General features: G+C 51.9%; 2 protein-coding genes across 5 annotated transcripts in view; both read right to left on the bottom strand.

Annotated features, from left to right (window-relative positions):
* Positions 1-1,479: 1,479 nt before the first annotated feature.
* Positions 1,480-6,660, bottom strand: MRPS23 (mitochondrial ribosomal protein S23). The gene is made up of 5 exons (XM_036105929.2): positions 6,059-6,660; positions 5,335-5,505; positions 2,600-2,677; positions 2,265-2,391; positions 1,480-1,861 (listed from the first exon to the last, which is right to left on the bottom strand). Exons 1-5 carry the CDS (start codon positions 6,100-6,102, stop codon positions 1,709-1,711), a joined length of 573 nt encoding a protein of 190 aa, XP_035961822.1. The 5' UTR covers positions 6,103-6,660; the 3' UTR covers positions 1,480-1,708.
* Positions 6,661-15,369: 8,709 nt separating this feature from the next.
* The window catches only part of CUEDC1 (CUE domain containing 1), an 81,745-nt gene continuing 73,693 nt past the window's right edge, over positions 15,370-23,421 (bottom strand). The window contains exons 8-12 of one of the 4 annotated variants that reach the window (XM_078064841.1): positions 21,879-21,950; positions 20,961-21,054; positions 20,171-20,229; positions 19,280-19,350; positions 15,370-17,107 (exon numbers count right to left, since the gene is read on the bottom strand). In XM_078064841.1, coding sequence (XP_077920967.1) covers positions 19,283-19,350; positions 20,171-20,229; positions 20,961-21,054; positions 21,879-21,950 — 293 coding nt within the window. In that variant the 3' untranslated portion in view covers positions 15,370-17,107; positions 19,280-19,282. The remainder of the gene's footprint in view (positions 17,108-19,279; positions 19,351-20,170; positions 20,230-20,960; positions 21,055-21,878; positions 21,951-23,421) is intronic. The other 3 variants (XM_078064846.1, XM_078064854.1, XM_078064859.1) reach the window with 3 other exon arrangements.

Raw genomic sequence — 23,421 nt, 5'->3', positions numbered from 1 at the left:
GGTCCCGATCTCAGGATCGTGAAATCGAGCCCCACGTCTGGCTCCGCACTCAGCAAAGAGCCTGCTTCAGGTTCTCTCTCCCTTTCCCTCTGCCCCTCGCGCTCATGCTAAGTAAATAAATCAATCTTAAAAAAAAAAAATAGGAGCGCCTGGATGGCTCAGTTGGTTAAGCATCTGCCTTCGGCTCAGGTCATGATCCCAGGGTCCTGGGATTGAGTCCCGCGACGGGCTCCCTGCTCAGCGGGGAGTCTGCTACTCCCTCTGCCTCTGCTGCTCCCCCTGCTTGTGTTCTTTTGCTGTCAAATAAATAAATAAAATCTTTAAAAAATAAAAATTAAAAAAAAAAGTATGTATCAAACAACTTTCTAAAAATGTCTTCATCATTATGGCAAAAAACTTCCTTTTAAACCCCAGAAAGTCTAGAGAAGTTAATGAGTGACCCCCCCCCCCCACAATTGTTCCTCTGAGAACAGAACTGTCTCTTCCCCCTGCTTAAGTCCTCCTCCCCAAGCTCGGCATTCACTAGCTGTCTATGGTTGTTGAATGGATGAAATTTACTTTCCCATCTAAAAGTAAAGCATTCTGCAAACAAGAGGAATCGCAAACCAGTGACGGGGTGGCAGGGAGATGCAGCGTGGCTGAGAACTGCTTTTGCCTCATGTACTATTCCCCTTCCATTCACAGAGCACCATGTGCAAGGCTGTGCCGGGGCTGAGGTGTGGGCTCTACCCTGGGTCTACCAGGAGACAGAAGAGACTGTACACAAAGAACAGAAAAGCTACATGAGTTTTAAAATCAGGAATTTCTGAAGCAGCTTTACTAGTAGCTGAAAACCAGTGGCCTTAGGATCACAAATATAAAGGCTACAAACTCAGAAGATGTCATTCATTCAGGAGAAGATATGAAAATGAAGAAAGCAGAACGGTTGGTAAGGTCTCATCACCACATCTCCACACCAGGGAGGCAGGTGGATGCCGGTGGATCACGGCATCTAAATGAGCTGGCCCCCTCCTGGCAATCCAGTTATCTACAGATGTCCTCTGAATTCAGTCTTCAGCTGGATGTAATCATTTATTCATTCAAATCTTTACTGAGCAGACTAGGTTTGGGCCTATGCTAATTGTCTCCAGCACTCTCAACCTAATCTATGAGATTAAAGCTATAGTTTTGACCTTTGTCTATCATCAATGATAGGTTCTCACTCTTACAACAAAGCACAAGTCAACTTGACCTCTCAAGTTGAAGATCAATAGTTCTATAACAAAACGTGAAGATTATCTGCAGACAGAAAGTTGGCCCAGGGGACATACCATATGCACAAGTAAAAGCCTGATGGGGCCAGAAAAGAGAAAGATACCCAAGAATCAGATACAGCCAACCCACATGTTAACAGAAATCCAAGCAGACCTACTCAGAACAAGTCCCATTCAAACCATACTTATAAAGGTTTCTTCATGCTATTTACAATTTTAAAGTAAATTTACTTTATAAGCAGCCAGGGAATTCTTTATTTAACACCATCCTAACATAAAAGTTCATTCAAACCATGAAACTCAGCTTTATGACAACCTAGAAATAGGAACTAAAAGAAGGCAAACATAATGCCTTAGAGACTGGGAAACATTTACACAGTCCAACTGTTAAAAACAGTTCAACATTCATCTAGTGAATACAGTTTGGATGTCAGTATACACGGTATACAAGTTCTTCAGGGAGGTGAGAGACCTTTCGGCTCTTCTTCAGATGTCTCCAAATGCTGGTCCTGTGGAACTTCTTGTAGAGGCTGGTTTTTTTCCAATACTGTTTGCGGTTTGACACCCGTGGGTTCAGATTCCGAGGAAACGTGACTACCTTCCTTTTGCTTAAAAGACCAGACATAAATACATCACACAGATGTCATTTTCATTCCACTGACTGGCCGAAGCTGTATGACTAAGCACATTCTATCATGGAGTCAAAACGTAACATTAATATCCCAGGTCAAATTCTATTATAACAAGCAATACACGTGATAAAAATCTCTAGAGAACCATAATTTCAAAAGCCCTAATGACAACTCACTTGTTCCAAGTAGCAGTCACCATCACAAAATTTTAGTGTGTGTGTACACATTTTTTTTTTCATTTCAGTATATTTCATCTACCAGTATTTGACCTGGTGTTCAGGGACATAAACCAAGGTTGGAGAAGGAAAACCAAGTCTTCCTTTAACTTCTAACAAATAGACACTAACCCTAATAACAATTTTAATCAAAAAATACTCACAGTCCTTGCTTCTCCTACTCTTCTCAAAATGACACCTGCTGCCAATAAAGCCTTCCCTGTTTCCACAAATAACTTCTCTTCATCTGTTTCTCCAAGCTTCTGCAGCTCAATGTACTTCTCCACAAACCTGGAATTCCAAGCAGACCACATCTGAGGCCTGTATATTAAGAGTCATCATGACATGCTGTTACATAGTATCAAGCATTCCCTTAACATGTCTTCCTTAGAGGAGCAGCTTTTCCCTGCGGTGGAATTCAACAAAACTCCTCAAACCAATAACTAAATTCCTTAAAAAACAAAAAAAAAACTAACCCAGGAATTGTAAAATGGCTTACTGTTGACAGGTAGACTTGAAATTTGGATTGAACAGATCAAAAGCTTTCTGACCAGATCCATAGGCTGAATAAAATTTCCTAGAAAATATAAACAACACAATATAAATCTCCATTTACAGATCACAGCCAAGAACGGAGTAAAGAAAAATTACTAGTCCAAACATAAGCTTTTTTTTTTTTTTTAAATAAGCAGTGCATGCACATGGCAAATAAACCAAATATTACAAAAAGGTATCTAATGAAAAGTTAACATTCCTGCTCACCTCTGCCCCCAACCCCCAGTTCCCTCCCAGGAAGCAACACTAACCAGTTTTTTGTGTATCCATCCAAGAATATTCTAACGTACAAGCATATATGCATCTATCATTCCCTGTCCCCAGCCGTATAGTTTAACTCCAAGGACAGAAAACACTATTGTACATTCTGCCTCTTCACCTTAATAGTTCTTCCAATCAGTGAACTTAGATTGTTTCCAATCCTTTGCTCCTTTAGACAGTGCTGCAACGATTAACTTTATCAATATTTCTTAGTACACTGTGCAAATGAGTCTAGAATAAATTCATAAAAATAGTACTACTAGCTCAAGGTATGTGCATTTGTAATATGGCCTTCCAAACTGCCAAATACTTCCCAAAGTGGCTGTGCCAATTTACGTTCACACCAGTAATGCATGAGGATGTCTATTTCCCCACACCCGGGCCAAATTCTATTTTCTAACTTTTTGTTTTGTCAATTTGACAGGTGAAAAATTATAACTCGTTTTATTTTTGCCTTTTCTTATGAAATAGACTGGACATCTTTTCATGTTTAAAAGCAAACTGAATTTCCTTTTCTGTGCCCTATCCATGTTCTTTGCCTTCCATTTGGTGGGTTTTTTCTACTGATTTATAAGCAAACTATACAGCAGTCTAAATAGGAAATCAGCCCGTCATACTTGTTGCAAAATTTTTTTCCCAGTATGTTGGCTGACTTTTGATTCTGTTTGTGGTACTTTTTTGGGGGCAGAAAATTTTAATATTTTCATTTATGGCTTCTGGGTTTTATGTTATACTTACAAAGGTCTTTATCACTCAGATTATTTTTAAAATTCTCCCATGTTTTCTTCTAGTACTTTTATGCTTTCATTTTTTACATTTAGGTTTTGCTATGTCTGGAATTTATTTTATTGTTATAAGCTCTTTAAAAATATTAAAAACACGGGCGCCTGGGTGGCTCAGTCGTTAAGCGTCTGCCTTCGGCTTAGGTCATGATCCCAGGGTCCTGGGATCGAGTCCCACATCGGGCTCCCTGCTCCGCGGGAAGCCTGCTTCTCCCTCTCCTACTCCCCCTGCTTGTGTTTCTGCTCTATGTCTCTCTCTGTCAAATAAGTAAATAAAATCTTTAAAAAATCAAATAAATAAATAAATAAAAATAAAAATATTAAGAACACTAAAGAAGCCACAAAAATAAACGTTCAAAAAATTACTTAAATGCAAGGTATTATTATTTTGACATTAACAGTAATAAAAGAAGGAGCAGTAAAATATTCCACATTCTCCAATGACCTATCACCTAGTTCCTGCTATTCACACAGCAGAAGCACAAATGATTTTTTTTTTTTAATTTTTAGAGATAGAGAGCACGAGCAGGAGGAGGGGGAGAGGAAGAGAGAGACTCCCAAGCAGACTCCCCGTGGTAGAGCCCAATGCAAGGTTCAATCCCAGGACCCTGAGATCATGACCTGAACCAAAAACAAGAGTCGAATGCTTAACTGATTAAGACACCGAGGCGCACCCACAAATGATTTTAATGTATAAATCCTGACCAAGTGCATGCAATAAGCCTATCCAGAAAAGCACTGACAAAGTATTTAATGCCCCCAAAAAGCTCGGGAACTACCCTGAAAATTTCCAAGTAGAGCAAAAACATACTTTTCTCCTACCTCAAGGAGTGTTGGGGGCCAGGGGAGGAGATTCCTCAAATGAAAGGGGCCTAAACCTCAAATGAGAATATAATGACTTCATAAATTGTTTTCTTACATCCGGAAATAGAGAAAAGAATAAGGGGACAGGGCACCTGGGTGGCACAGTCAGCCGAGAATCTGACTCATGGTTTTGGCTCAGGTCACAGTCTCAAGGTTGTGAGATCGAGCCTCGCCTGGGGCTTCATGCTCAGCACAGAGTCTGCTTCTCTCTCTCTCTCCCTCTGCTCTTCCCCTGTGCTCTTGTGTGTGTGCGCGCGCATGCTCTCTCTCTCAAAAAAAAAAAGGAGAAGAAGGAATATGTATTACCCTGAATAACGTACAACCTCCAATCTTAATATTTAAGAAAAAAGAATCATACAAATTCTGGGTACTAAAAACTGACATCAGTATTTGAGGGAAAGAGCTGTGCCACTGAATTCCCAGTGAACTGACCTCCTTGAGCCTCACAGTCTTCATGAATAAAATGGAGACAATATACTGATCTTATAGGGTTAGAGTAAGGCCTAAGTTAGAGAATGTTTTTTAAGGGCTTAGCATAGTGCTAACAGATGCACAGAAACGGGTAGCTATAATTGCAATTATCAGTCCATTGCTGGGCTCCAGATTCTACTTCCCAGAACTTGTTTCTGAATTCCTAACTTGGTAGATACACAAGACCTCCTCCACAGGGCAAGCCCTGGCTCGACTCCCACTAAAGTTACCAGACTAATAGCTAAATCCTTCCTTCTGAAGTTCTGCTGCCTCCTGTCCATCATGTGGGCTTTGTACTCACGCTCTAATCCTGTCCTCGGGGTACAAGATGTCCTGGATGGCAGCTTTGGCTTTGCCATATCGCAAGCGGGGCCTTCGGAAGACAGGCTCTCTCAGCGGGGGAAAGGCATTATATATGTCAAACCAGAGGGGCTTCTCATTCAACACCCCAGCTCGAATCAGGTCCCGAGTCCTGAAGGAAGGAAAAATAACGAAGGACAGTCAGTTACAACAGCCTAAGCCCCTGAATCAGTCTAGCACAGTCTGGGACATCAGTGGGATCACGGAGTCCACAAGACAGAACCGGAAGGAGGCCACAGCAGGGGTGTTCCCCACCTACAGTTAACATATTTCCATACTCCAAACCGCCCTAACAAAGCTCAGGGGTTAAGTCCTATTTTTCTCATGTGCGTCCCACTCCCCTCGCCCCATCCCCGTCGCGTCGAAGAAAATACAAAGATGGCCCAGCCGGGCCCATCATCATCTTCCTCCCTTCCTCTTCCTAGAGAACTCCACTCGGGCAGGAGAGGTGCAATCTTGGGCGGGAAAGATACATTCAGGGAGCGGCGCCGTCAAGCACACCTATTCAGAGACAGGAGAGAGCACGAGTGGGCCTCACCCGGCTCAGCCTCCCGCACTCTGGAGAAGGCCTCGCCCTGCTCTGACCCCCCCAGAAAGAGCGTGAGCTGTCGAGAGCCCCCATGCGGAGGAAGCACCCTCAGCCCACGCCGGCTCCGAGCACGCACCGCGAGAAAACGCTGCCCACGGTCTCCAGCCGGCTCCTCGCCATGGCAGGCGCCTCGGACGCTCACGGCCTGGGACTACCGGAAGCGGAAGCGCCGGCGACAGGCGAAATGGGCGCAGGCTGCTGGCCGAGCCGAGGATCGCGGCGCTCTCTCCGCAGCCGCAGCCGGAGAGCCGAGCCAGGCAGAAGCAAAGGATGGGCCGAACTGGCGCGGCCCTCGCCCCCGGCCAGGTTCAGACGGGAGCACTCGACAGCCGAGCCGAAAGGGACGGAGCGGGTCAGAGCCGGGCAGAAGCAATAAATGACCGAGCTAGAGGAGGGACTCACGCTGGCGCTTGCGTTACCCTTTCCGGCCTGGCGGAGCCACCTGCAGTCGAGAAGGTGGGGCGGCGCGGAGGGAAGATTGATGGGGAGGAAGGAGGCAGGCGCAGCCAACGAGGCCAGGACACACGTAAAGGCAGAGATGACAGGTCACACCGGGGCTGGGCCCGGACTACGCCTTACGTTGCTTGGAGACACAGACTGCGCAGAAGGAAACCGAGGCCGGGGATGGGCAGGCACTGGCCCAAGGTCACACTAGCGCCGAGCCTCCGTCCTCCGTGCCCTGCTGTGCAGCGCGCCCCGGGAGTCCGTCGGCCCCGGAGCTGCCTCCTGCATCCGCTGCCCTCGGGATGCTGCGGGGCAACTAGTATTTTCTCCGCCGGGAGACGTCTCGGGCTCGCTCCTCCTTGGAGCTGGAAAAGCGAAAGTGAACAGAACAAATTCGGAGACGGAGACTCAGAAACCTGGGGAAAGTAACCTCTCAGGGTGACCTTTTGGTCCAATAATCATACGTTGGGTAGAGTACCCCAGAGAAATCGAAGCTCAATTTGCTGAGGATACTTGTGCAAAGATCGTCATTGCAGCATTGCAGTGGGGAAAAAAGTCAAATGGAAGGTTATGGTTCATATATCCTATGCAATCCTATGCAGCTATTACAATGAACAAGTTATGTCCCTATGTATTTACCTAGAGGCATGCCCATGACTTCTAGTTAAATGAAAAAGGAAGTTGCAGAGAAACATTTTAGTGGGATCCTAACCTGTTCAAAGAAAAAAGAAAACACCTTTATATGTGTTTGTGTTTGAATGAAGATAGAAACTGTGTGGAAGGCACACAAGACTGTGAACACTGGTTATCTCCAATCTTGAGACTGCAAGAGAAGAGAGAATTTTTTTTCTTTAGATATCCCTCAGAGTTTGACCTGTAAAGAGTTTTTATTCATATTTGAACTTTTTAATCCAATGAAATGTTTTGAATCACATACACACAAAATAGCTCCTGGGAGCCCATTATCATCTTTGTCAGCCAGAAAGAGCAGCAAGTCATCCCAGAGCCCTCCCACTCTATGGGAGGCTGGTAAGGAGGAGAGAAGTAATGTTTTAGGAGCAATTACTGCTTGTTTGTGTTATCTTGGAATCCACACACCTACCCAGAAGGTAGCTATTATTAGCCTTATTATAGATGAGAAAGTGAGGCCACAGGGGGTGAAGTAACTTGTCAGATACCTGAGTGACAGAGCCAGGCTTCCAGCACAGCCTGGGCCCTTTCCAGAACCCACAACCCTCTTTAGTTATGCCTCAAGCTGGAGACAGGTAGACCTACGGAGGTGTGACAAAGCTGGCCCCAGGGCTAGGGGCCAGGGTGACCCGAGGCCCAGGGCTACACTAAAAGGTGGGTTTCACTGTTGCCACAAGGCCCTGTGACACAGGGAAGAGAGAACACAGTTCTGGCTGGTGGGTCAAGTGTAGAGATTCCAATCTCCCAGTCGTAGGAAGGTCTGGAAGACTCTGCTCTAGGGAGAGCAAACATGCTCCCAGCTAAATATAGTCTTCCCAGCCTCATAACAAGTTTCTAATTCTGTCTAAGTCAGAGCTAGCTGCCCGCGGGGACCACAGACACACTTCCCCTCCCCCACTCGGGCCTCCCCCCGACCCCCTGGCCTCCCCCCTCCCCAGGCCACTGCAGTGACCGCTGGTAAAGAAGTAGAAGGCTTTATTCCATGATCAGGGAGGTGAGCCAAGAACCCAAACCCTCAACAGGGGAGGAATTGCAAGGTGGGAATTTTTCCTCTAGATCTTCTTAAGAAAGTTCCTTCCTCTTCTGAGCTTTGAAAGTTTCCCCTCCAGCATCCTATTTAATGCCTCTGTGACTGAGACAGGGGAATGCTGGTGGGTAGATAGGAGGACCACAGGGATGTGGGAGCAAGATGAATCGGGAGCCCTCTGAGCCTGCAGCAGGAAGTGTGCGCCCCAGCGAGCGTTATTCATGAAAGGGAAGAAGCTGTCAGGCAGCTGGGGGCAGGCAAACTGGACCTTCGAGGCTTCTGTCTTTTCACCCAGGACCTCTCAAGGCTGCAAGGGACTGATGCACTCGTGCCAAGCACTGCACCAGGAATCTGGATTGTCTTGTTCAACTGTTCAACTATCTGATGCCACAGGTAATGTCCTGGCGATCTTACACAGAAGGAAAGAGAACCTGTAAACTCTCCAAAAGGCCATATGCCTTCCACTACACTGCTCAACCCCTGTAGATGTGCCCACTAAGTAGTGTCAACTCTCTGCGTGGCTTGCTGCAAGAGTAGAAGCCTCCATTCGTTAAAGCCCGAATCGTAGCCCGGGCACTTAGTGCTGGACCGTGACAAGTCTGATGGCAGTTCCAGCATCATTGCTGCTCTTGTGACCCGTAAGCCACCGACTGCCACCTGCGACTGCAGCATTTTCGTATTCCATCAAACTGCCACTGTTGTTTTATTTTCTTGTTAAATGATCCATTTCTCTCACAAGCGTTTAAGCACCAACCTGACCCTGTGCTGAGTCCTGGAGAAGCTGACTGTCTAGTGGGGGAGACAAAGAAGCAAATTCATAATGGATACATTAGGTGCTGAATAGCATGTGGATTATAGTAGTCGGCTAGGGCGGCCATAACAAGGTACCACGGACGGGGTGGCCTCGATACCAGAACTGTATTTTCTTACAGTTCTGGAGGCCAGAAGTCTGAGATCAACTTGGCAGGGCTGGTTGCTCCTGAGGCCTCTCTCCCTGGCCTGCAGATGGCCACCCGCTCCCTGTGTCCTCATGTGGTCTTCTCTCTGTGTCTGTGTCCTCTTCTTATGACACTGGTCATACTGGATCTGGGTCCAACCTAATGGCCTCATTTTAACTTCAATATCTCTCTCTCTTTTTTTTTAAAGATTTTATTTATTTATTTGACAGAGAGAGACACAGCAAGAGAGGGAACACAAGCAGGGGGAGTGAGAGAAGGAGAAGCAGGCTTCCCGCAGAGCAGGGAGCCCAACGCGGGGCTCAATCCCAGGACCCTGGGATCATGACCTGAGCCGAAGGCAGACGCTTAACGACTGAGCCACCCAGGCGCCCCTCAATATCTCTTTAAAGACTATCTCTAAATGCAGTCACATCCTGAGGCATTGGGGGTTGGGAGTTCAACATAGGAATTTTGGAGTGACGCTGTCCAGCCCCGTAAGGTTGATAAGTACTTACGCTGAAGGGCTTCCGTCTGCCCAGCCAGATCCACACGCACTCTGTGCTCTTCTTCACCCTGCTCTGTTCCCCAGGAGGCTGACTTCTATGGACCTCATCCCCCGGCCCTGTGCTTCCAGCCAGGGTCCAGTTGGTACCACCAGTGGGAGACATTGGCAAGGGAATGGAAGGAAGGAGGAGAGTGAAGTCAGTCTCGAGTTATTTCGCTAAGCATAATACACTGTAGTTCCATCTGTGTTGTTGCAAATGGCAAGATTTCATTCTTTTTGGTGACTGAGTAATATTCCATGTGTGTATATGTGTTTACACCACATCTTTTTTTTTAAGATTTTATTTATTTGAGAAAGAGAGAGCACAAGCAGGGGGAGGGGCAAAGGGAGAGGGACCCTACATGAGGCTCGATCCCAGGACCCCGAGATCATGACCTGAGCTGAAGTCAGATACTTAACCGACTGAGCCACCCAGGTGCCCCCCACGTCTTCTTTATCTATTCATCAGTCAATGGACATTTGGGTTCTTTCCATAATTTGGCTATTGTAGATAGTGCTGCTATAAACATTGGGGTGCAGGTGCCCCTTTGAATCAGCATTTTTGTATCCTTTGGATAAATACCTACTAGTGCAATTGCTAGGCCGTAGGGTAGCTCTATTTTCAACTTTTTGAGGAACCTCCATACTGTTTTCCAGAGTGGCTGCGCCAGCTTGCATTCCCACCAACAGTGTAGGAGGGTTCTCACAAGGAGGCCTCTTCACACACAGATCTGTCCCCGGGTTCCAGTCCCTGTTCCCTCCCTCGCCCCCACAGGCCTAGTTTCAGCAAACTGTGCCAAACTCTGCTCCCTCCCTCCCCGAACTTATCCCTCTCAAAATGTGGTGTTGTGACTCTGTTTACTTGTCTTGAGTCTCTACCTGGGCCTCTCTGAGGGCAGGAACTGGGTCTCCTATCTCTGCCTCCCCATACCCAGCCTGCTGCTTGGCCCAGAGCTGACTCTCAAGAGTTTTCTAATGAACAACATGGATGAATAAAGCCAAGTTCGCACAAATGAGGATGGAGCCATCCCAGCCCTCCTTCCTGGAGGCCTTCCTCAGATACACTCTGGGTGTATGGGCAAAAGCTGTGGTTGAATGGAAATAATCCTCCACACCTCCCCCCCCCCCCCACACACACACACCATGAACCTAGTCATTTCTAGTTCTGGCTATCCTCTGTACCTCACTGACAGACCCATTTTACAAACCCCTGGGCCTCAGCTTTGTTATCTGCAAAATGGGCATAATCGTAGCACCCACCATATAGCCTTGTTGTGAGGAGTCAGTAGGTCAGTATCTTCAGAGTATTAAAACAGTGCCTAGTGTGTAGGCTCGATAAATAAGATGATGATGTTTTCTGACCATTCCACATTTAAGAGCAACGAATCACAATTTATTAAATCACACCTAACAATTTGCAAAGCATGTTCACACAGCTGCCCATTCATTTCTTCGGCCAACAGTCTTGCCCCCAACAAGAATCCAGTTCGAGCAGAGGAAAGAGAAGCACTTTATGCTTCTACCCACTCTGCATCACCGTGGCTCCTTTTGTAGCCAAGAAAACGGGAGCCAGCTGGGCCTGAAGCAACAATCTGGCCTTTTATTATTGGAATTAAAGGGCAATTGGAATCACTCTGGAGCTTTCCCAGCAGAGGATGCGACCCTTGAAGGCAGATGTTTCAGGCTGCTGTGGGCCCCTCTTTTCTTTCTTTTTTTTTTAAAGATTTTATTTATTTATTTGATAGAGAGATAGCAAGAGCAGGAACACAAGCAGGGGGAGTGGGAGAGGGAGAAGCAGACTCCCCGCCGAGCAGGGAGCCCGAAGTGGGGCTCGATCCCAGGACCCTGGGACCATGACCCGAGCCGAAGGCAGGCGCTTAACGACTGAGCCACCCAGGCGCCCCGGCCCCTCTTTTCTTGTGGAAGGCAGAGCAACTCCATCCTTAATGTGCACCTGAACCTCCCAAGATCTTGGAAAATGCAGATCGTGACTCAGGCGGTCTGGGGTGAGGACCCAAACGCTGAATTTCGAACAGTCTCCCAAGTTGATGCCAATGTTGCTAATCTGCAGCTAGGGCAACCAACTGGCCCAAGTCCTGGGACTCTCCCAGTTTTAGCATTGAAACTCAGCACATCCGAGGGACGTTTAGACCTGGAAAACCAGGACAGTTGGTCACTGTGTCCACAGAGCACACTTTGAGTAAGAAGGACGTAGCCAGCTGAGTTTGTGCTGAGCTTTGCAGCCCCTCACTTCAGAGTTCCTGGAATAATCCTCTTGACCTGATAAAGAATTGTGACTCTTTAATCTCTAGAAATGACAGGGTGGCTGCTGGTTTTGTGGGGCCTCAAGCTTATGTAATCTTAGTGGCTCTTTTAAGGAAAAAAAAAGCACAAAAATATCTTTGTTTTGCAAAATTTGCAAAACACATAACCATGAAAATAGAGTAAATTCCCTTCTGTCTCTTTGGTCTCTGGCCAAACAGGTGCTCACTTCCTTCTGGGAGAATGATGTTGGCCTCTCAATGGCCAATTCTAAGAGAGACCACCAGGTGGCAGTAGATTTACACAGCCCTCTTCAACCCCAGCCAGGCCCCCGCCCATCTCCAGAAATTTCTAAATCTTCCTCCAGATGGCCTAGCCAGCTAATCCAACAAATTAATCTGTGCTGTGATAATGGGCAAAAGAGTTCATGTGCTTCTCTCTAAATAGCATATTTTCCATTTAATGGAAATGCTAAGAGATTGTTTTTAAAACCAAATAAAGGGTGCTAATAGGTGAGTTCCAGGCACAGTGTTGGATACACATCACTATGGAAATGTTTTTAATCAGGGAGACCTTTCTGTGCTCAGCAGATTGCATCTATGGAGGAGTTCTAGGTCTTATCACCTGTTCCCCCCCCCCAATATATAGCTTAGTGTTTAGGCACCAGTTTGGGAGTTCAACTGCCTGGGTAGTGAGTACTACCACTTACTGAGGGTCATGTTGAGTAAGGACCTTAACATCTCTGTGCCTCAGTTTCCTGATCTGTGAAATAGGAGTGATAATACTGATTTCACATAATAGTTGTGGGGATTAGGTAAAATAATGTATATAAAGCACCCCCCAAAATTTGCATACAGAGGGCACTCAGTAAGCCGCTATCATCTTCATCATCCCATGCCTTGCCTGCCTTCTGCAAACCAAATTCTCCATCCTTCCTCCAACCTCAACCCCCTACCAGCTGCCTCAAGAGAACAGAGGGAGGGTTGAGCCCCCAGCATGGTAATAACCAGGCCAGTTCTGGGCACAGTATTCTCCAGACCCATGATCTCCTCGAAAGTTGGGGCTCAGCCCTAGAGACACTGAAGCACACAAAGCGGGAGGGGCACTGGCTGGACCAGAACTCCAGATAGCCCAGCACAGCACTTTTCCAGGAGGTAACTCTCCAAGTATCACCTTATGGGTACCAGGAGCCCAACATCTGCCGATGAGCCTGGCATGTGAGGGCAGATGGATAAGGGGGTCGTCTGGCAGAGCCGGACTCCCTCCTAGGTCCTAGGAGGACACTGCTCGACACGGAGGGACTCATCATGGAGCAGAGGCTTCATCTGCTGTGCATCTTCATCTTCCTGTTGGATCTGGGAAGCTCTCTTTGCCTCCTCTCCCCACATCCCCTCTCTGGTTACAGTCACCTTCAGTCAGCTACACTAAAAGGCAAAAGGGTGAATGGTTATCAAACTTTGCTGCATATTAGAACCACCAGAGGAGCTTTTGCAATCTGATTCCCAGATGTACAATCTAAATCCCAAACCAATGAAATCAGAATCTTTTGAGAATGAGACCCAAATTTCAGAAATAATTCCAATATGAAGCACCTGGCTGGGTGAGTCAAAAGAGCGTGCAACGCTTGATCTCGGGGTCATGGGTTCCAGCTCCATGTTGGGCATAGAGAGAGAGAGAATAATTCCAATGTACAGCAAGTTTGAGAACCAGTATTCTAGAGTGGTGTTTCTCCAGCCTCAATGTGCATTCAAGTCACCTGAAGAGTTTGTTAAAACGGACATTCTAATCCAGTAGGTCTAGGGTAGACCCTGAAATTCTGTGTTTCTATCAAGCTCCAGATGATACAAATGCTGCCGGTACCTAGCACAAATTTTGAGTAGTAAGGTTGTAGAACTGTGCTTCTCAAACTTGGCATGTATCAGAATCATCTGGAGGGCTTGTTAAAATATTCACAGTTTCAGATTCAGTAGATCTGGAGTAGGGCCCCAGGTGTCACTAGTGCTGCGGGCGCATGAGCCCACTTTGAGCGGCAGGGCTAGAGAGCATAGAACAGAGGTTTTGGAATCAGGCTGCCCGGGGCCCTGTTTCTGGCTCCACACCTTGCTAGCTCTGCAATATTGCCAGTTACTTAACGTTTCTGAATTGTCATTTCATCATCCATAAAGTGGCCATTATTGGGTAAGATTAATTGAGCTAATATGAAACACCTACCAGACTTCCCAGTGTGCCGGTCCTCCAACTTGATTGCAAATTTAAATTACCTGAGGAGCTTTAAAATAAATCACTCCATGGTTGTTGATTTAATTGGACTGGGGTACTGAGCATCAGGATTTTTTTTTTTTTTTTAAGCACTCAGGTAATTCTGTGCAGCCAGTACTAGGTAGTGGCCTGGCTCTGTGTCTCCCAAACACAAGAATCAGATTGCTGGGCAACACTCCCTGAGTCTCCGACTCAGTATGTCTAGGGTAGGGCTGAGAACTGGCATTCCTAACAAGTTCCTAGGTGTCAGTACTATGCTCTGGGGATTACACACCTATCAGCATAGGGCCAGGGTGCCTGGCGGGCTCAGTCAGTAGAGCACATGATTCTGGATCTCTCGGTTGTAAGTTCAAGCCCTACGATGGGCATAGAGATTACTTAAAAATAAAATCTTTTTTAAAAAAATGCACAGAGTAGGGTTAGGTTAAAGAATAAGCTTGGTTTGTCCACGTGCAAACAGTAGGTATGGAGAGAGCATCACCAGCTGTCCCCCCTCGGTCCGCCTGGGAGTGAGGGAGAACCTCTTTCTAAGGAGGGCAGGAGGGACCCGCATTGTTCCTCCAGACACTTCGTTCAAATGTGGCATGGGGGTAAGAGCGGTGGCCTTGGCCTGGGTAACTGGGAGCCCAGAAACAAGATGTGTGGGTGGAAGCCACAAGGAAACCTTTGGGCTCAACACAAGAACTTTTTAACCTTGAGAACTGCTGTCTGGAAAGGGCACCAGCTTCTTCTTTTGGCGGTGAGTTCCCTGGCATGGGCGGTAGTCCGGCAGAGCTGCGGCCTAGGGGAAAGCTAGAGGTACTTGCAGGGGAAGATCTCTGCGGGCCTTTGAAGTCTGACATTGCACATCCCTGCAGCCTCCCCTCAGCCTTACTCCAGAAGCTTTCTGTTTATTTGGGGAAGTGACGGGCTGGAGCTTTCCGGACAGACCGGCTTTTCCCCTTGGTGTTTTCCTTCGCCTATCAGCTAGCGGTTTACTTTCCCAGGGCAGGCAGGAAAGCGCCCGCGCTTAGCGAAGCCAGGTGGGGGAGCCTGCTGTGCGGGTAGCAGGTGTCCCCTCCTGAGTGCACTGCGGCCAGGGATGAGCCTTGGGGCCTTACACACGCTGCGGGTTAACCGGTTGGGGCCGGGGGGGGGGGGGGGTGCGGGGAGGGGGGCCAAACCCTGCCCGGGGCAAGAAGAGAAGGGTCCAGCCCACACCGCCGGCCGCATCAGAGCACCAAGAGAACACCAAGTCTTTATTACAGGAATTCCTATGAAACAGCTCCAAGAAAAAAACCCACACATAGGAGAAACAACGACTAACAAAGCCACACACACAGACTTGGGCTGGGGCGTCCCCGCCATGCGCTGGGAGGGGTCCGGGCCACAGCCCGGAGGCCTCTCCTCTGCCCCCGGGGCCGGAGCGTCTGGAGCTCGGCCTGGCGGCCCGGGGGCTCCTCGGGGTCGGGGAAGCACGGGGCCGGATCGCAGGGAGCAGCGGAGGGCGGGCGGCCCCGCGCCAGCGCCCCAGGCCCCGCGCGGCCGCCACACTTGGTCAGGCTCCGCGGCGGCGCGTCCCGTCCCCCCAGCCCCCAGGGGCCGCCCCTCCGCCGCGCGCGCCGGGGAAGCGGGGCCTCAGCGGAACGAGGTGCCATGGCGCCCGCCACGCCCTCATTATCTCGGGGTGACGGCCGGGCTCCCGCTCCCAACCCCCCCCACCCCGCGCTTGGGCTGGGCTGGCTCCCCGCTGCTGGGGGGGCGCGGGAGGGGACCCCCTCGTGCCGGCCCAGGCTCCCCGGCTCTCCTCCGGAGAGGTCAGCGCGCTCCCGTCCCGGAGGCTGGCCGGAGAGACCGGGCCAGCCGCCTCCCGCCGGCAGTGCTGGGTGCCCGCTAAGGCTTGTGGAAGCCGAGCGCGCCTCCTCACGTCATTCCCCTTCTCGTTCTCGGCAACAGGCACCCAGCAAGCCCGTCCGCCCCAGGCGCCCCCATCGGGGCTGGCAGCCTCATCTCCTCGCCCCTCAGTCCTGCACTTTCTCAAGGGTCACCTCAGAACCTGCTGCTGCCCACCCTTAGTGACAGCAGGACTTCTACTCAGAGCCCCCCCACCCCACCCCCAGGAGCCCCCACTGTTGAGTGACTGCAGGGTCCCATCCAGAACTGCCTTTTGTCTTCTGCCACAGTCAAGAACACTCCTGGCTAGCCAGACTCCTCCAGCTCCGGGGTGGCCCCCTCCCCATCCCTGCTGGGGGCCATGCCAACCCCTAACAGAGGCAGCTGGTGGGGCCCTGGCAGGGTGGTCGGTCAGGAGCTAACTCTCTACAGTGGCCCATCACTCCTCAGAGGGAGCCTGAGTGACTGCCCGGCGCTCTCCCACCCAGGGCTCTGTCCAGGGCTTGTACCAAGGGTCTGCAGCCCTGCGGGGGGAAGGCTGAGATGCAGGAAGCCATGGGAATAAAGGGCCCAAGGTGCCCAGAAGGGAGCTGGGGATGGGGATAGGGGGTCAGGCAGGGTCTGTGACCCAGGAGAGATGGGGAAAGGAGAGGGGCAGGGGCTCCACCTTCAGGGGCTTCACCATCCTGCCCTTTTGGGTACTCCAATCTTTGCCTTTTTTCTGGGATTTTTTTAAGGTGGCGGAGGTGGGGATGGTGGAGGGGGGGAACAGTGGTGGGAGTTCCTGCACTTCCACTCATTGCCCATAGAACAGCCTGGCTACAAAAGGGGCTAGGACTGGCAGCTGCCCCCGGGGCCCCAGGTCCTTCCTCCAATCACAGCACAAAACTCCAAAGTTCTAAGTCCCCTGGAAAGTGGCAGTGACAGTGGCAGTGGCGGGGCTGGACGTGGCTGAAGAATCACCAGGCCTCAGTCCTCGGCGCCATCTGTCCGGCGGCAGCTGGGCCCTTCCGCCGGGGGCCGGTTTGGCTCTCCGGCTGCCCCCACCAGGTCAGACCATCTCCGGCAAGGAGGAAGCACCGGCATCTGCTGGGGAAAAGAGAGGGAAGAAGCCTTTTTCAATAGAGCCCAGTGGTCTTTCCTTGTCAGCGGTCCCTGTAGAGATGGTTTTAGGCAGAAGGTCCCAAAGACAGGCGCCCTCTCCTTCTTCCAGGGACTCTATGCCAGCCTTGGAACTCTGCCCGAGGTCATGTCCCGCCCCCCACATCCAAGCTCCAGGAACAGCAGGAGCAGGGCCTCTGGCAGCCAGAGCAAGAGTTGGGGGCTGAAGTCCAGGCGGAAGCAAGCGTATAGGGAGGGCTCAGAGGTGGGGAAGTGGCCAGCCCGTTCTGGGATACGGCAGCGGCTCAGAGGGGCTGCACCAAGGGGACCCATAGGGGCAGAAAATAAATTAGGGTCTTAATTTGGTAGGCCCCACACACCAGGCCGAGGAGTTTGTAAGCCTCTACTAGGAGGGCTCACTCCAAGAGCAAGGGAGAAAGGGCAGAAGAGTGGTGTCCTGGGGACGGGTGAACAGAGTCAGGGCCGGGAACCACACTAGCAGCTGCGAACCAGGCGATGCGAGTCTACCAGCGCAGGGTGGAAGGGAGAGGAGAAATGAAATGGGCAAGTCCGGAGAAGATGCTGTCTGGCTTCCAATGACTTCAGACCCAGGGCTGGAAAGATGGTCGTGGGCACAGCTGGGATGCAGAGTGGATGTGGAGGACTGCCTGAGACGGAGGGTCAGAGGGAGGGGCCCACTGCACGGGGGTCTTGCTGTTGCTAGGAAGGAGGGTGGTGAACTGCCAGAGAGTGGCAGCGAGAGGGTCAAGGGCAGAGCTCCCGGGAGAGCTGGGCCTGTGGCACTGGGAGGAGCCCCGGGAGCAGTGCGGAGGATAAAGAGCAGATAGGAAGAAGGCCCAGGACTCCTGGGCCACAGGGGTGGGCGGGGAGCAGTTTCAAGAAAGACAGTGGGCATGGCATGCAGAAGGGAGCACCAGAGGATGCAGAACGGAAGGACCTGGCCCTGGGGTGACCTTCCTGCAGCAATCTGGGGGTGGTGGGAGGGCTGCGAACCTGCAATGGGTGAGAGACGATGCCATTTTTTCGCAAGTTGGGCAATGAAGGAAAATAGTGAAACCTCTTGGTTTTGAAGATGGGGAGGAGGAGGAGGGTGTAGACTTGAGGAAGGAGCTAGAAAGGGAAAAGCTGGACAACTCAGGAGAGAAGGAATGATGGCAAGGTCCTGATGTGTGGGCGGCTTTGGAGCAGACACGTTTTCCTGGGGGAGAGGGGCGGTGGAAAGGGGAGGGAATGGCAGCAACCGAGTGCGAGTGGGGGCCTTCACCCCAGCCGGCTGTATGGGGGCACCCTGGGCCAGTGGGGATCGCGGGTGCAGCTCCGCGCCTGAGGATGGCCCCAGCTTCGGCATCCTGGGGGATGTGGGAGGCAGTCAGCTAGGTGTGAAGGCCAGCCGCCCGGGCTGGTTGATCCACCTCCACGACAACTATCCCGAGGGCAGCAGCTAGCCGTTTCTTCATAGCGTGAGACAGGGCCACACCTACCACACTGTCCGCTCGGCAGGGGAAAGCCCTGTAGATGCTGGCCACTGGGACCAGGACAGCGGCTTGGGGAAGGGTGGGCGGGTCGCCTCCTGATGGGGAGGGGGGCCGGAAAAGGGAACAGGTTCTACTGAGCCCCCGAGGGGCTGCTGACATTCCCTGCTTCGTCCCCAGGGATGCACAGAAGAGAAGGAGAAGCCCGAGGGCCCACGGCTCCAGCCAGCAACAGAGCTGCCTGGAGGGAGACTGTTTCTTCATGTGGTTGTGGCAGATCCTACGCCACCCAACCCAAGCAGGCAATGGGACAGTTCTGTGTGTGCACGGCTGTGGGGAGGCCACTTCAAGTTTTCCTAAGTCGTCCCCTTACTGTGCAGTATATGTCCTGTCTTTCAAATGGGCTGTCAACTCTCAAGGTCAAAGCTGACTTTTTCCCCCTTGTTCCCAGGATCTGGCACAGGCAAGTGTGATTACTTTGCTAAATGAATTACCAAAAAAAATAAGGAAACGCAAAAGGCTGGTTTTCATGCAGAAGACCATGTCCCCTGCCACAATGACAAGGGAAGAAAACCCGGATCTGTGCCATCCAGTTGCCTGAGCCCAATGCCTCTGGATCCCTGGGAAAACCCCCGGGGTACGGGGCATGGCAGGCTCCAGGCCTTACCTCTTATTGTCCTTCCCGTAGGGCTTCCTCCACCTTGGGTGCCTCGTGTCGCCGTCCCCGGAAGTCTTCATCTGAAAAGCAGAGGGAAGTTGCCTCATGTTCCACCATGCAGGGCCTCATCAGGCGTGCCCCTGGGCTGGGCAAGAGCTGACCCAACACTCTCCATCCCCTTTGTTTGCTGGGGCACATGCTGAACCTGGGGTGGGGTGGGGTGGGGACATGTGGGTGTGCTGAGAGGCACCAGGGCACAGTGTGGGGTTAGGACACCTGGCTGCTGGCCTGGCTCCGTCACTGAGCTCGGACAAGTTCTTCCCTCAGCTTGCCCATCTGTAGAATGGGTGGGGAAGTGGTACCCTCCACATGGCCTCTAAGACCCTCCTAGCCCTCGTTTCTGGATGTCTCCTGACCACCAAAGGGCCCCTCTGCTCTGAGGCATGAGGATCAGCTTCAGCTATGGGCCTGCTAGGGTCTAAGGCAGTGTCTTCTGGCCCACATGGCCTTTGGGAGGAACTGGATGAACGCTGAATGGCCTCTGGGCCCAGGGACTGAAACTGCGCAGCGCTTGGTTGTCCAGGTGAGGCCCCTCCACGTGGGTAGGCCTGACTGCCCCCTCCCACCCCAGAGAAGAGACCCAGAAACAGCACCTGACACTTTGTGCTCCAGGGAGAGATCTAGGTGGAGGTAGAGCTGGGGCCCCCTTTCGGGAGTGGAAGGAAGGGAGAGGCAATATGAACCAAGTGGGAAGACCCATTTCTTTGGGTCACCTGCCCACCTACCCACGATGTGTCCCCCAGGTTGGGTCCACCCACAAAATACCCGGGCCCTCCTCTTGGGAGGGTCCCCGATGACAAGCAACTTAGAGCTCAAGCTCCCCTGCCCTCCTGGCCTCACCACAAGTGTGGCCCTCCACGTCGTCCAGGAGATTAGCCGTGGACACCGCAGCTCCCAGCCTGCCAGGCCATTCAGGAAAACTGTCTCAGGGACGGGGGGGCACTGCCATCATCCTCCTACTTCTACCAGTCCCTGTCCCTGGCCTCTACCACCCACTCCCAGCTCAGGAGGCTTCTAGCATTATTTCCCAACCCTCCCCAAAGCCTCCTTTCCTCGGGATCAGGTGAGCAGCCAGGTCCTGACTTTCTCACCCAGCTCCCATCTCTGGGCATGGAGAAGGGAGTTCCTCCCTGTTCCCCTCTGGCTGTTCGGCTTCTAATATCCTGGGCCCGTGTAACAAGCATGGGTAGGAGTCTGGGTTAAAAGGTGGAGAACCTTATTTTTATTCAAGAAATGAAAGCAAGAAGGCAGGCCCAACGTGCTTGAAATGGGGAGGCAGCAAGATCTATGGATGAATTCAACTCAAGAAACTAGTGAGAGGTTTGCCGATTTCAGTGGAAGAACCACGTCTTCTACCAAGAGTAGATGAGCCCAGCCAGAAAGTGAAGGGTGTCGTGGGACAACTCGGGAGCCCACAGAAGGAACTGGGAGACGCTGGCCTGTTCCCCAGCCCGGTCATGGGGCTCCAGGCCGGGCGGTGGGCTGGCTTCGGGGCACACGGAGGAGGCAGGTGGCTGCAGAGCCCGTCCCAGCCCCAGCCCCTGGGGAGGGAGCAGCCTCGAGAGTCGGGCCAGGGGGTCAGCGCCCTCAGCACCCACGCCCCTGCCCTGCGCCAGGCCGGAAAGGATACGACTGGTGCTTGGACAAGTGTTTCCTCTTTGACTTCCTCATCCTGGTCTTCTCGGAGAAGGCCCTGGCCAGCTCGAACAGCTTCCTCCGGGTGGCTGGGGCAGAGAGACCCGTGAGCCGCAGCTGCAGGGCCGGCCCGCGGTGGGGGCAGGCGGCGGGGCGACAGGAATGCAGCGGGGAGGGGAGCGCCCCGCCCCCCCCGCCCCCCCCGCCCCCCCAGCAGGGGGGCTGCCATCCGGGGCCGGCCTGCAGGGGCAGCATAGGCCACCGAGAGCGGGGCCGGCCCGGGCAGGCAGCCCGAGATCCGGGTATTCCTGCCCCAGCGGCGACAGACAGCAACGCGTCCTGGCTGTCTTTCCCGCCGCCTCCCCCGCCCCCCTCGCCACCTCCAGAGTTGGTTCTGGGATTTCCATGACTAATCCGAGATTTTCCCTGAAATGGAGCCTGGAAGGATGGCAGCCTCATTCACACATGGTTGTGTGGTAGGGCGGGGAGGAGGAAGGGTAGGTGCGGCCCCGGCTGGCAGGACTTTGTGGGAAGAGGTCACAAACCCTCGGGCCTCCTGCCCACAGAAAGTGGGCTTAGCACGGGCCTCCCCACTCATCAGGCCTGGCCAAGTCCCCTCAAGCCACAAAGGACGTGAACTCTAAAACGGGGGTGGGAGTGGGGGGTGGTGCAGCACATTATTATTTTTCTGCAGACAGCTGGCTCAAGAGGATTTAAAACTGAGTTTGTATCCAGACTCGGCTGCAGAGGGAAGTGAGGCAGGAAGGCGGAGGGAGCCAGCCTGCGATTAAAATGTCACTTCGGTTCACCCAGAGTCCGCTGTGTATTCAAAACTCCTGGTGGCTCCCTCCCTCCCATGAGGCCACAGGGCCCGTCTTAGAACAGATGGGGAGGGGGCATAGGCTGGACTCACATTTTCCCATGTGTTTCAACTTGTCCCTGAATAAGGCATCTTCAGACACAGCAGGATTGGTGTCACCGGCTCCTGAAAGGGGAAGACACCCCTGAGGGCCGGTTGGAGAGGGAGAGCAGCTGCCCAAGGCCCTCCCGGAGCGGGGTGGGGGGGTGAGGGGGGAGAGTGGGCCAGGGCTGGCCCCACCAGGACAGGGGTTCAGCCCAACCCTTCCATCTGAGGAAGGGGGCAAAAGATCAGGCTTCTTCCCTAAAGACACTAAGGATTTGAGGAGTACTTCTTTCTCCACCGAGCCTTGCTTGGCTTCTGTGTGTCAAAAGCAGGGCCGTGGTATGGTCCACTGCATGCATGGAGGCCGGCTCACACCGGCTTCCAACTCTCCGCTTCTCTGACCAACTCCGAGTTCCATGAGGTCATGCTGGTAGCTTGGAATCAGTCATGGTGGGAGTATTTACATCATGAAGTCACCCGACGCTAAGCACTGGGGCTTCCCCTGCACCCTGAACTTGGCTGGTATATATTCGTCAGCACGCAGTGACTGGCCTGCACCCCGACCCGGTGTGAGAGTTAATACGGGAATGGAAGGGAGGTGTGGGCACAAAGCAGGCCTTTGCCCATGACAGTTCCCTTCTTCTTCCTGCCTGGCTCAGTCCCTCTGATACTCCCTCCAGACATGAAGTTTCTGACTCATTTGACAGAGGAATGAGAATAAACCCAAATGGCCCACCTAGAGTCTCCCCGCTCACTCAGCGCCCACTTACGTCTCTAGCTGCCCTTCTAAAGCCCCTGCTCCCCACCCTGCAACTCGGCTAATCCCAAGTCACCTTGCCTGCTAAGTCCCCTCTGAGTCATTATGATCCATCTCAGCAGCCCTGGTGTGTCTAGTTCACTCAGGATCAAGGATGAGAGACTGTCGTTAAAACTCCCAGATGCACATCTGGTGGGGCCTAAGCTCCAAGCCTGTTGCTTATGAATCAGTTCCACGGGATTTTCTCTCTTTGAGCTGGGATCAGCTGAGCTCCCCATCCTTCTGCTCCTCCACCCCACTCCACTATGTGATGTAAGGTCTGCTTTGGGCAAAAGCTGCCCCTGCTGCTACCTTCTCTGCAGTGAGCAGCCTAGTATGGATGGAAGCACTGGCCGGCTAGGGGCCACGAGGCACACACAGGGACACGGGGGCAGGGATCAAGTATGGAACCCAGGCCTTCTGGCCCTCTCTGCCCAGGTTCTCAGCTCCAGCTTAACCCTTGTTTGTGCATCCCAATAGGCTGCTGTCCATTCCTGGCCCTCCTTCAGTGGGTTAGGGCTCCTGGAGGGGCCTGGCCCTCTATTGAGGCAATTCTTGCTTCTCACCATCTTGGACGTGAAGCTCAAAATTCTCTTCCTCCAGCACTCGGGTGGGGCCTGGCCAGGGCAGATACAGCCTCAGCTAATGAATGAACAAACCCTGCCCTTCTCCTCACCGTGAGCAGCTGTGATCATCAGTAAGTATGTCCTCAGCTTTGCTGGTTTGTTCTAGCCATGTCTTGAATGTTTCTCCTGC

Source organism: Halichoerus grypus, chromosome 2, assembly GCF_964656455.1.
Source record: "Halichoerus grypus chromosome 2, mHalGry1.hap1.1, whole genome shotgun sequence".
Taxonomy (NCBI): domain Eukaryota; kingdom Metazoa; phylum Chordata; class Mammalia; order Carnivora; family Phocidae; genus Halichoerus; species Halichoerus grypus.
The sequence above is the reverse complement of the archived record's forward strand: the minus strand, read 5'-3'. Positions and strand labels throughout refer to the sequence as shown.

What these genes read in the sequence shown, in the direction of transcription:
- MRPS23 (XM_036105929.2), bottom strand. Translation starts at nt 6,102, where the DNA reads ATGGCGAGGAGCCGGCTGGAGACCGTGGGCAGCGTTTTCTCGCG. An exon ending in CCCGAGGACAGGATTAGAGC is followed by an intron (nt 2,678 to 5,334) that starts GTGAGTACAAAG and finishes TATATTTTCTAG; the next exon opens with GAAATTTTATTCAGCCTATG. An exon ending in GAGTAGGAGAAGCAAGGACT is followed by an intron (nt 1,862 to 2,264) that starts GTGAGTATTTTT and finishes TGGTCTTTTAAG; the next exon opens with CAAAAGGAAGGTAGTCACGT.